Source organism: Bombus vosnesenskii, unplaced genomic scaffold (assembly GCF_011952255.1).
Source record: "Bombus vosnesenskii isolate JDL3184/JDL3185 unplaced genomic scaffold, Bvos_JDL3184-5_v1.1 scf7180000013991, whole genome shotgun sequence".
Lineage (NCBI taxonomy): Eukaryota > Metazoa > Arthropoda > Insecta > Hymenoptera > Apidae > Bombus > Bombus vosnesenskii.
In genome coordinates, this window is record NW_022883317.1 from 242800 (window position 1) to 255995 (window position 13196).

At 37.8% G+C, this 13196-nt stretch overlaps 1 protein-coding gene and 1 long non-coding RNA gene across 9 annotated transcripts in view; one reads left to right on the top strand and one right to left on the bottom strand.

Moving 5' to 3' along the window:
- Positions 1–10971, bottom strand: part of LOC117239425 — a 55269-nt gene extending 44298 nt beyond the window's left edge. For 6 of the 8 annotated variants that reach the window (XR_004494442.1, XM_033504967.1, XM_033504969.1 and 3 more), the window contains exons 1-3: positions 8723–8741; positions 8546–8605; positions 121–185 (exon numbers count right to left, since the gene is read on the bottom strand). Coding sequence is in view for 7 of the 8 variants with exons in the window: in XM_033504967.1 (XP_033360858.1) it covers positions 121–185; positions 8546–8605; positions 8723–8725 (128 nt within the window). In the remaining variant the exon portion in view is untranslated. Of the gene's footprint in view, positions 1–120; positions 186–8545; positions 8606–8722; positions 8742–10519 lie in introns of those variants that run through there. The other 2 variants (XM_033504970.1, XM_033504971.1) reach the window with 2 other exon arrangements.
- Positions 8399–10220, top strand: LOC117239434. The gene is made up of 2 exons (XR_004494443.1): positions 8399–8811; positions 9330–10220. It is a non-coding gene; the product is annotated as an uncharacterized LOC117239434 (long non-coding RNA).
- Positions 10972–13196: the final 2225 nt, after the last annotated feature.

A 13196-nucleotide genomic window follows, 5' to 3' on the forward strand; every position in this document is an offset into this window, starting at 1 on the left:
CGAGTTACGGCGATCCGAATATCGCGATTGATTTATCGAATATGAAGGAAAGTAAAAGCCGCACGAAACAAGTTTTCATCTTTATTCCCGGCCATTTGTCTTACAAAGAGTTCTACTTACTCTGGAGCAGGATTTCTCCAGCGTTGCGTTCCAGTCCACGCCATCGGGCATTGATCGCCCCCGACCTGGAACAAACAACAGTTCTGTGAATTTTCGTCGATCTCGTGTAGTTTCGAGCGAAAGAAACGGAAGCCAGATAAGACACGATTGTTCCTAGAAATTACAGTTCCGTATTTTACCGGTTATGTACAGAGACGAGAAAGTGAGATTCTGCATGTTATAAATTAAACATCTGTTTAATCTACTCCATCAATGGCGTACGTTTATTATACACTTTTTCCCTTATCTTCTCTTACAAAATATAAATGACGACGTTAGGCCGGATAAAGCTGGCATACCATGTACGTCGTCAATATTCCAAGGTTCTCGACTAAAGTGATCAACGTGTACTCTCTCCTACAATATCGTCAACATTGAAAATCTTGAAATATCGACGATATTATCGATTACACGAGGGCACCCTTATACGCAAAACAACAAACAGGGGGATGATACGTAGTGTCGCTAATCGGACGTTAATTGGAACGTTAATGGCAGTAACCGTATATTATGATATACAAATATCCTATACAATGGCGAAAAGAACGAAAGGGGAAGCAGAGATTCGGAACGATAGATCGGTTAGTTATGAAAATTTTTTGCAAACGCGGCAGAACGAGTGCAAGAGGGTCTCGCAGTTTCAGCAGTATTACGACCGGTGGTGCTCTTCAAAACGCGCGGAGGGTAGGCACAGCTTTTTCCTCTTCTCTTTTTCGGCCTGTGGTCTCCTTCTCTCTTTCGTCTCCTCTCTCAGGACCCTTTTCTTCCTGCCAGTAGTATCTGTCTCGGCCCACGATTCTACTTCTACTCTCGACGTTGCTATCATCCATCCCCCGGTCTCCCTCCGCCATTCTTCCCACTTCTCCCCACCACCCTTTGAGCGTTTCACTTCGCAACTTCTCTCTTTCTCTCCTTCTCCGCCCTGCACCCTCCACTTCCCTTCTGTTCTGTCTGCTCCCTTCCTCTAGTTCCTCCATCCATCCCTTGCTCGACTACTCCTTCTCCTTCTCTCTTGTTCCTGACCTTTTCTATTCAAGAGACGTGATTGCAGCTTGCATATTTCACGAGACCAACCTCGAAGCAGTATGCTCGTCCCTACCCATCCATCTATCCGTCCATCCAGCCGCGTGTGTATCCGTCTGTTCGTCGACACAACCTAACCTTGCACTTTTCGTCGCATCGCCAACGTTTAACCCCTTCGCGCATTCCCTCTTTCTAATGCTTTGTGTCGTGATTAACCTTTACAGAGATATCGTTATTTGTAGCGGAAATTTACAATGCAAATCATGCGCCCTGCTTTTACACGCTGATTAGCTCGTCCAGGAGGCGTTAAATCAACAAATCGTAGATAAACACGATAGCGAGATCAGCTTGTTCTTTTCGACGTGTTTGTTTTGATCACACGTTAGGAACGTTGGTAGTACAGCCAAGTTCTCCCAGGCACGTTCGCTGAACTAAGCCTCTTGCTAAGCGACGCGTTCAAAATGTTTTGCCAGGGCAAATCACGCAGGGGAAGAATTCAATTGGCTGCTTACATCAATCGCAGCTTTCAATCAATTTTCGATTTCACCGGATGGGATTATTGTCGGATCAGACAAAATTGTCCATGCCAATAAGATGCAAGTGCATAAAGTCGTTCCTCCGCGTACATGTATATTCGACAGCTCATAAACTAAGAGATGAAAGTCATTGAAAATTTCTGTACAAGATAATAAGATGTCTACTATAAATCAAACAATAAATACACACAACTTAATTTAGATGGACACTTTATCTACAGTTATCTTCTTTCTTTTCACATTTTAAAATGTATTATTCGACTTACTGATTGTAGCGATAAATCGCCGAGTGGAGCGAAAAGATTTGTTAACCCTGTGATAATTAAATTTACTTACTAGAAAATACAGTCGTTTACATAATTTTGATAGAGTAATAACAGGTAAATGTAAATTTCTTCGACGCTTTCTACGGCCGTAAACAATGAATTAGATCGTTTTTACTTGAAAGCACAACGCTTGGGTAGTTGTTTCTTGGAGTAACTCATAATAAAGCTTTCACAGCGGTCTCATAAATACCGTAATTAGGGTACGCAGATTTTCACCGAATAATGCGAGTAATATGAATAATGTGAATAATATGACACGACACGCTTAATGGATTGTTCTCTCCCTTCTCGACTGCGATACTATCTTATTTCTGCTTCGCATAAAAACCCTACTGTATGCTTCATCCTAATATCAAAATGGATATTTTCTTTTCCATTCGATCCTAATCAGTTTCTCTGTATCTGAAACACATTACGTAACTATATGGATTTAATGAAATTTTAAAACCGAAAGAAAGACACCAAGAGAAGATGGAAAATTGAAATAAACGAGAATTAGATTAGCGGCGATTAGAACAAAGGAAAAGTGAGAACTTAATCCTCGTGATATGCCTCCATTGTTGTTGCAATGGATGTTTCTCAAATTAGTGTCATTCTCTCTTTATTCGTTATACTGCTCTTAATAAAGTGTACTGCTGTCAATTAGTTTACAAGCAACCATCCATTCCAAATGTTTATCGAGTAGCGTTGTAAAAAACAGAAAACACAACATTAATGTTCCAATTATCCTTTTGGAAGATCGGTAGGTATATCAATATTTAAAAGTAACTGATTATGGAAGCGTGACGAATATGGCAACACGCGATAACCAGTGGATGTAGAAGCGGCAAACGAATAAAATCTCTCGATATCGTCGCCCTATATCCGATGGTAATCCAGTGGAGGCTGTCACGCGAAAACACGTTTTGCATGCTAAATCGGCGGACCGAATAACCGAGAGAAACGGTTCAAATTCTCTGACCAGAGAAGCCGCCGCTGTCGGAAATCGATATCTGCCTGGAACGAGCGCTTCTCGTTCTGCGATGCAACCGATTCCTTCTACCTTTCCTTCCAACGTACACATTGTAGTTACACACAGATTATATAATATCGGCGCCCGTGTACCTGTGTACGTAAATCGATTTTATCAGCGTGGAAGCGGCAACGAGATGGCACCGTTCGCCCTATATGCATAGCCATAGGTATAGCCATAGGGTATAGCTATAGGCATAACTATCTTAGCTGAACTCGCTTCGTACTTCTGAAACATGTATCAGAGGTGTCAAAGATGTTTCGATTCCAATGCCCTGAGATCCGTGTCACGATCGAATTCAGATTCCATTTCTCTGCTGCACCCATGACAACCAGGAATCAGACGATTTCGTACGATAGTAATATCGTTGCGCAGAAACTTTGTTTATTCGAATAATCGATATGGAAATACAATAGACGTAGAGATATTAAAACATTCTACTATAATATTATCATATAAAATTACGAATGGCCATTTTTTTTTATTAATATATAATATTAATAGGATTATATAATGACAAATAAATTTCAATATTATTTCACTTGACTAATACGTTTATCCATTAAATTACTGTTACTAGCGTATTTATCTATTAAACTGAAGCATTGTTGTTTTCTTTTAAATATGCAAATAAAATGGTCTTATTATTTAGAAGAAGAGAATAATGCGACTATATCGACTTTACTATTCTATACTGTATGTGTATATATACTACCTTACAACTATGTTCATACATATGTATAGTGATTTCTATTTTATAATTTCGATAAAAGAATCGGAGATCTATCTGCCTGTATCCAACCACCGTGAATAATTGCTTTTCGTACGAGGAATTTTACGATGCTTCAAGACAGAAGCGAATCTGGTGTAATTACGAGAACCTTACACAATCAACGCATGCAACGTTAAATGTAAACTATAGAAAAGCGAAATGTTTACGCAGGCGTTCACATGTACCATTACCGTGTATGAATATCTAGACGCGTGGTGTAATCAGATCAAAGCTTGATATTTCTATTCAATTTTGAATACACGTAATATGCAAAAATATATGAAATATTCAAAGTATTTATTTATCGATACCTCATTTGCTCATTCGGTCCTTAAGGTGATTTTTGGTTTTTACATTCTTATTCCTCTACGTTTCTCTACTCGTTAGCATAAATGTATCAAACACACATGTAAACTTAAAACCTAGTATGAAATTAGTATTGTTAGAGCTAAAAAGAAATAACCTATATATATATAGTAGTAAATATGCATACACAATTCTGAGAATTAAGATACAAAGCACAACTGAATCTGCCTGTTTCTTGTTACTAAATACATACATATATACAGGGTGGTTGGTAACTGGCGATACAAGCGGAATGGGGGTGATTCTACGCGAAAAAAGAAGTCGAAAATATAGAATAACAATTTTTCGTTCGAGGCTTTGTTTTCGAGAAAATCGACTTTGAATTTTCGCTCGGTACGTGTGCACTTTATCACGTCTCGTTATAACGGATCTCACTGTAGATCGTTGTCTCGATGGAAAAATTAAAAAAAAAATTTTTTTATTCTATATTTTCGACTTCTTTTTTCGCGTAGAATCACCCCCTTTTCGCTTGTACCACCAGTTACCAACCACCCTGTATATCTATTTTTGACACTGTCTCTTGCTCTCGTATCACAGCTGATTTCTTTGCGTAATTCTTTCTTTGTTTTATGTCTGTTCTCCTTTTCACCACGTATTTCCTTACATTTCTATATATTTCATTACATTTGCTATACTATAATAAAACAAATTGCTGCTTAGGTTCCACTTTTTTGTAAGCTATGATGAGAAAAATTTGAATTCGTATAAACGTGCACAGCTTAATGATAAAGCAACGTAGAGTGGGAAAAAATATTCGATTCCATCACTTTCTACAAAGTTCGTTGCAAACGAGATTCTGCTCTCTATTTATGGCTTAGGCTACAGCTAATTCTCTCACCGCACCGGTGAGATAGGTGAAGCGTAACGTTATGTAAGAGGCACCGATAGAGAAAGTACGAAGGCAAACTCTGGCAACGAAAGGAGCAGAGTTAATCCTTCAGGCAAAAAACAGTAGGGATCATCGGACAAATTCAAGTTTATCACGTCATTGTATACATATACAACATGTTTGCTTATTCAAGACCAAACCTCTATAGCATCACATATTTAGTGTGTATTTAAATTCATCGGTAGACACTGTGCATGTTTATGTTTGTGCAAACTCATATCTTCATAGGCACACCTAATGAATTGAAAGTTAAATACCATTCCGTTGAAAACAGAAACTTCGATTCCTTGCAAGAGTTATCCAGAATGAAGTTTCATAACTGTTCTAAGAAATCTGTGTCATAACCGTTCTCCACCATCACTACCTATATATACCTGACAAAAGAGTCGAACAAAAGATCGTGGTTTTGGAAATTCATATGGAAATTTGCAAAATCAGCTGGTCTACGCCCATACCTTGCTTCATCGCATGCAGAGTGGGAATGTACCGCCCAAGCTCGTATTATCTTTTTTATTGCCTAGTTGTAGCTCTTCGATGATTATCCATGCACGCTAAAATCGTCACTGACGTAAGATTCAACGGAGATAGAAAATCTACAACCGAAGAACAATCTATAATACAAATGAACCCGTGGTGATTAACATTTCCAGGAAGGTTCTCATTTCCATAAACTAAAATGTTTGTCGAAAAATGGTAACTTCATTTGAGGATAGAATAAAAGGGTGGGGGACTGTGTGAAATGCAGGACACAGCGTTCCCACATCTTGTATATTCCATTACATCCAAGTTGGTGTATATGTATGTTGTACATCTATATAGAAGAAAGAGGGGGGGGGGGGGCGTTACATCCGCGTTTCACTGTTTTGTCGATCAACGCCACGTTGTACGTTGAATGCTATCGAGATTCTCGAATTTTTATATTTCTATCTTCCCCGCATTTTGGCAAAGACAAAAGATTTACAATGTTTTAAGATACTGCACATAGAACTGAGACGAGAAATCGAGCTTCAATTGCTTGAATTTCGATGCGAAAATTTTCCTCGTCGGAGTAGTCCGCGCAGAGTCGGCCATATTTCAATCCCATTGAAAACCTAGCTCGAAATTTTTAAACGAATACTACTCTGCAAAACTTTTATGGACCTTGGTGAAATCGATTTTCGAATTGCTGAAGAGAATCGAAGAACAAAGTTATCCGAACTGCAGCAACTTGACTAATCTAAACGAGGCTGTTACTGTTTTCTTCTCCGGCCATCTTGTGTCATTATGATCCGTTTCTCCGTCGAACAAATAACGAGAGATACGATCGAAGAAATCGTTGAAGCGGCGCAAGATCGTTGGCAATTTTTGCAATCGTTCGAAGCATTTTAGGACATGAAATGAGATTAACTTTCCCTCAATTCCTAAGTTTTTGTCAACTTAACACGCTAGCCTGCGGAAATACACACTCGGGTTTATTTAAATGTAAGCAGAACTCGATTCCATGTATCCTGGCTTGTTTATCGCTGCGGGTACCGAAGATTCCTGCAGACTGCACGCTCGAACCGTGATTCGATGCGTGTATCTATGACGTTTGTTTGTGGTGCACCAAAACAGACAGCGTTTCCATCCGCACGTATTACTTTGACAGACATATATATATGTATATATTGCACAGATGTTTGTACATTTGATGAATAAACTCTCCGTGTATACGTCTCCGTGTATATTCGATATATATATCGAAAGTATTTGAATACTTGTAAAAACTTTTTATGTATGTAACATGCAAAAGATCTTGAAATTTTATCGTAGGTATCTCGCGAGTATGCATCGTTAAGGAATTGTTGACAAGCTAGCAACGCATTCTGCCAATTCCATTTCGATGATGCTCGAACAGAAGTAACACTAAGGCTAGAGAATTTTTTAAGGATTATTTAACGATCTATGACATATGTATGTTGGGAGTCTCCAACGTCGTGCTTTTCATACATATGTAGGATTAAGATCAAAATGAATTTCTTCGTGGATCAATCACTTGTGAATTTCTACGAAGCAAAACGTTTATTTTTTCCAGGAAACCTTTCAAACGTTTCACTTAAAAACTGAATTTATAGTGTAGTAGACTAATAAATTCCAGAATCTTTTACGATTCTTTTTGATAAGCTAGAATCTAGAACATTAAAAAATGTTGACGTGAGTGAGTACAAGTAAAGTATGTTTGTTTAACCACAAGGGATTTAAATTTCAGTAATACCAAAAAATATGTTTCGCATGTAAGAATTTAAACATACGCAGTAAATTTTTGCAGTGCATATCACACAAGCAGCATCCAACTAGTATCAAGTACTTCAAGTATTTCATCAGTGTCCGTAAGCCCATAGCTGACAATCGCTAATTTGGATAATTATCCTGACAAAAATTCGGTCCATGTTCGTTGTCCGAATTTTAAGTTTACGAATGTCGAATAATAAGCGAAACGTATCGTATTTATAGTTGAGGAATTGAACTAAAATTGAATTCTATATCAGCAGGTTGTATTCGAAATATAAAACGAAATAGAGGAAGTGGAAGCACGAGCAACAAACTTTCAACAAGAGGAAGCTAATTCTAATAATATCTCGTGTTTGAAATTTTCGTCCTGTGATCTGTGACACACAACGCTACCGTTTATAAATATTTGGATACTTTCGTCGATGTATACTATCGGCATTTCGATTAACACAAGGTGTACAAATTAATGATGAATTAATAATCAGAAGCAGCGCTCGTTATAGCCTTTCTATAAATTCAGCCAACTATAAACTTAACCTTAATTCTTTTTTTCTAACCTCACTTTCGTTCGAGTAGGCCAGAAGCAAAACAACTTTCAATGTTTTAAGAAAATTTTCAACGTAAAATTCAAGCTAGACACTATGGATATTAAAGATGATTCTGTCATAATTTTCTTTGATAAGAATAGAAAGACACGATTGGACCGGAAATGATTCAAAGATTAAACGAAAGGATTAAATTACCTACTAAAAGATGTAACAATACTATATATTTTATTCTTTACTATATATGTTACTATATAGATTTATTATTGCACTAGCGTTCTAAGCTTTTCTGTTATTTTAAAAGAATATTCTTGACTTAATCTATAATGCAAAAATTAAATAATCTGAAGCTAGCATTAAATAACATGCTGACTTTTAAAAATTCATTCAATCGCATCGTAATATCCTATTATATATAACTACGACAATTATAAAGAATAAAAACACTGCAGTTCAATTTATCCATAATTTTCTACTTAAAATACATTATGACAAGCATAACGCTCTTAGACAACACTGTATTCAATTGGTTGCGAGGTGATCTAATAACCTAATGATACACCTAGTATACAAAAATGTGCGTGCGAGCAAACGGAAGTTAGCCTGGTCCAGCGGTGACTAGCTCTGCCGCTAACTTTAACTTCTTCCTATGATATCGATTTCGTACCTTAAATGATCCACGCGATTCTCGTTGCACGATCCATCGTTGTCCCGAAAACGTATTGCTCTGGAACGTAAATGAAATACTACGGTTAAACCTTGTTCGAACATGATTTCGTTAAAGAAAAGTGAACGTAGTATTCCGTCAGCGATTAATTTCAATATATGAATCATCTCTTTATACCATTCTTCGTTGCGAGAGATCAATGAATATTCTTCCTAACCTCAATCGACTATGTCGTGAAAAACAAAGGCATTCGTTTAAATTTCAAGGTAAATCAATGACGTAGAATCATTTCTATATACCGTTCTTCGTCATGAATCACGAAACATCAAAGAAATTTTCCCTAACCTCAATCGACTATCTTGTCGAAACAAAAACTAGTTTAATTTTCAAGACAAATCAGCCGGAATTATTTAATCTTACAAGGTGTACTGACATTTTCCCGTTAGTAATTGACTAATTAAGAAGAAACTCGTTTCATGTACGAGTTCTTCGAGTATTCGATGTCGAGACGCAAAGTGTAGATTAAATGTAAGATTAAACGCAAGACTAAACGCGAGTTTTTAATCAACGACGAATTAACAACACTATAATTACCAACGATCTTGTATCAAAAACTGGAAAATGCAGAAACAGCTGATATTATTTTTTATTCTCTGCGATTCGTTTATACGTGCGCGCGCGCACGCACACATATGCATACAGAGTTTCAAACGAATGGCTATACCTAAGAATAGCCTAGGTAAACCAGGTCACGTTCAATGTTTGCGTGTTCTTTTTTTCGCAGGAGAGGCACGCGGTAATGCCACTTTAAACAATCCTCCTTGCTCCTCACTCTTTGATTGTATCATCTCGTCCCTATGCGAGCGTCTATGAAATATTGCGTTGCAGTGAATTTCGTGGCGTATCCGAAATCCTAACATATGTGTATTACACGATGTGTGTTACAACGAGCCATTTCATTCATAGTGCGAATGCAGCGTGAACTTGAAAGGAATAAAGAAAATCGCAAAAATCTCAGACGATACAAAAGATGAATCACCATGAGCAAGCGGCCCAACGTACTAACAGTTGGATTACGTAAGTAAGCTACTACATACGCTGAAAGAATCGCACCCATCGATGACAGCGAACAACGCAATCACAATGATGACAGCTATTAAAAGAAGAACTCCTACCCTATCATTGACTATCTAATCTGGTAACGCTTACCGTTTTTGATCCTATCAAATCTGTCTCAACACATGACAAATCGATGTACGAATTAGCCAAGCCTCAAACCTTAGAAAGGCAAACGAAAGTAAATATCGTTGGCGTCATTTCGTCGAGAAGGAGATTCGCGACGACTATGCGAACCTCGATCGATCGGAGAACCGCGAAAGTGGCTGATCAATTTTTCCTCGACTTCAGACAGAATACGCAAGTATATTAATTAAAGAACATGTCTTCATTCCAGTTGTCCATGCAAGCTCAAAATTATTAGTAAATATGTTCTTGAAGCTGACCACGAATTAACATTCTGTAATTATATTGATAGATGGATTGTTTCTGCTTCGAAACAGATACACACTGTGAATGTGTACACTATATAACACTGTATATGTGTACACATATGTATATATATATACATATTGTATATAAACAGGTGTAGTTTCATTAATAAACATATAACTTATAATTCTAGTTCCCATTTCTTTTCCAATATTTCCTGTATATACATATAGTTGGTCCGCACAAATGAAATGGAAAGGACGCGACGGCCATTTTTCGACCTCGCGATATAAATTTTCTGACATATACACAATAATCGACACCAAGAGAGGTATCACCGTGGAATTATATTAAGTCGAAACAATAACCCAGGTTTATCCTGGGCAACGTTTTTGTTCAATTAGACGCGTCGTGAAAACACGGTCGTTTATATTGACAAGGCTTTACACGAACGACAATGCGCATCGAAAGAGTGAATAAACATACCTTCTTAGCGCGAAACTCGCGCCTATTTAGCTCTTAAAATACGACGTGTTAATCCAATATGGCAGAACACACACATGTCAAAACAAATCGGCGAGTGGCGCGGAATGACGCGACGACGCTACACAACTCTACACAGCTACACGCTACACGTTCGTATTCACTTCACCCGAACGTCGGATCGATATAGTTTTCGGAGCAATTTTAGACATATTTGATGTTGCTACTGGAAACGTAGGCAAAATTTACATGACACATCTGTTAGAATATCATTCTCGGATCAATACGCAGAGTGTGTCGAAGATAATACAAGTTGTGATTGGAAGAAACTGTTCTTTCGATCACAGAACTGTAAACTTGCTGCTTTCGAGAGGCACGTAGACGATCAAGCTCCGTCGGTGACTGGCAACGCGAAGCTACATGCTACGTCGCGACTCGCGGCACTCATTGGCAACTTGGTGCCAGACCAGGGAAAACCGAATACGCCCGAACGCTAAACCGAGTATGTAGCGACCCGAAGAGAGGCGCTGCCTCTCTCGACTCCCGACGTCGTTCATCGAAGTTGCAGTGACGCTCAATTCGAATCGTTCTCTTTTTACTCTTTTATTCTTATTACAGTGTGTTATGAAAGAAGCGTCACCTTTTCGTTTTGTCGTCACCTTCTTTTCTTTGGTATTATGATAATCTTGTGTTATATATATGTGCGTCACATGCAGCACTTTGAAATTTATTTAACACTGTAATGGAACACGGCTGTCATGATTGTATTGATCAAATTTGAAACCGATCTGAAAGCACAATATATTACATAGAAATACATATATCATAATTAATATACACGTTGGTAAATATTGGAACATGTAAGATGTGATAGCTAATTCAAGGAAATGATTGGTCAATCAAAACTTTGCATTCATATAAAGTGAACATACAAGAATTTGCAAACATTATTTGTAGGAGTTACAAAAGGCATTATGAATTAATAATCGTATGTTGGTCATCATAGTCTCCAAATTTCATTGAAAAACGTTGAAGACAGTGAATGCAGCATGCAGAGAAATTCAATCAAAATTTGATTGGGAATTTGGAATCAAATAACACGAAGTATAATAAAAGAATTAATATATACGTGAACACTGGGATTGGCAATTGAACTAGCAATGATAATAGACGTGGAAGATGTAAATGAAAGAAATTTAATCTTATCCCATACAATAACGAGATTTTTATTGTCATCGTGTACATATACGAGAATATTTTATTCAGATAAAATCCGGAGTTTCTGTTTATCTTCATCTAATGTTTCAAACCGAATAGTAATAATCTTCAAGTTTTTAATGATATCCAAATAATTTCTGAGCTTTATCTCAGTTTCCCTAAGTGTCCTAATACTTATGAAGGGAGTATATATGTATCTACAAAGATTAGGAAAGACAGATTATAAAATTATGAATTCACATGAATTTTATCTCCAAAAAAAGCTAGTTGAGGTATAGCTAAGAACGTTTGTACCAAACTTGCATTTACTTGATTATACCAATATCAACGCAAGTACTTACTTTAGATTAAAGGTAAAGTTCAATCGAAAACGTTAACACCGATTGCTAATGAACATTACCGTTGCTTAGAAAGGATAAACTACGCTAACAATAAGAATTTTCACCCACGATATATAAATATACATATATATATATAAATTCACGATATATAAATTTCTGATAGCACATAAATCTGTATTATATGAAAACGACGGATACAGTTGATAGTCGAGCAGTTAATCAAACCTAGACTATCATCCGGTTGGACATAGTCCAACGTTTCCTCCATCTGCCTACGCTTGCACAGCGGTCCAAACGTGTTCCGTATAATCGAGTTTCGGCTGAATATGTTTTTTCTATACAACATATGTTCCACGAAATGTGAAATCGCGCGATTTGCATACATTAAGTACGTAAGTAGTTACTACACCCTGCACCGAAGATGCACGTCTCAATAAGCTCGAAATGATCCATGCAGAGAATTCTAATCGCCATAACTCGACTGTCTGGTTTCGTGCAGGGTTCATCCCCTGTCGCCCTGTCCCTACTGTCCTCCCTTCTTTAGTTCCTCTTCTTCAAGGACTCATACGTGACTCCAACTTTGATACGTCAACAAAATTTTCCCTGTGTATGTTCCCGCATAGTCTAGACCAGGGGCGCGCAACTTAAACATTGCCTTTAACTCGTCTCGGTGCTCGAATCTTCACTCCAATGGAATTAGGAAAGGAAATTTCCCCGAGAAGATTGCACGAATAAGTGACTCGATAAAATGAAACCTGAACATGGGTGAAACACTTCGGAACGATTTTACTGTGCTTGTAGTGTGCGCTTAATCTGGGATAAGAGGACAACGAGAGAGGGATAGAGAAACTAACTATAAAGAAGAGAAACCATGTTTTTAGCGAAGAGAGGCGTGAGAAAACGTCGCAGTGAGAATGAGGTAAAGGAGATGAGCTAAAGGTAAAGGAGAAGGAGCAAAGGTTGAAAGAAAGGGAGAGAGGACAAGGAGGCAAAACGAGACGTAGAAAACAGTTTTATGCGCAAATGTAGAGAGGAGCGGAGCGCGACGGATAAGAGAAAGACGAGTGCAAGAAAAGTCTTGAGTTACAATACAGCCACGTCACGCCGTGCCCGTAGACGTC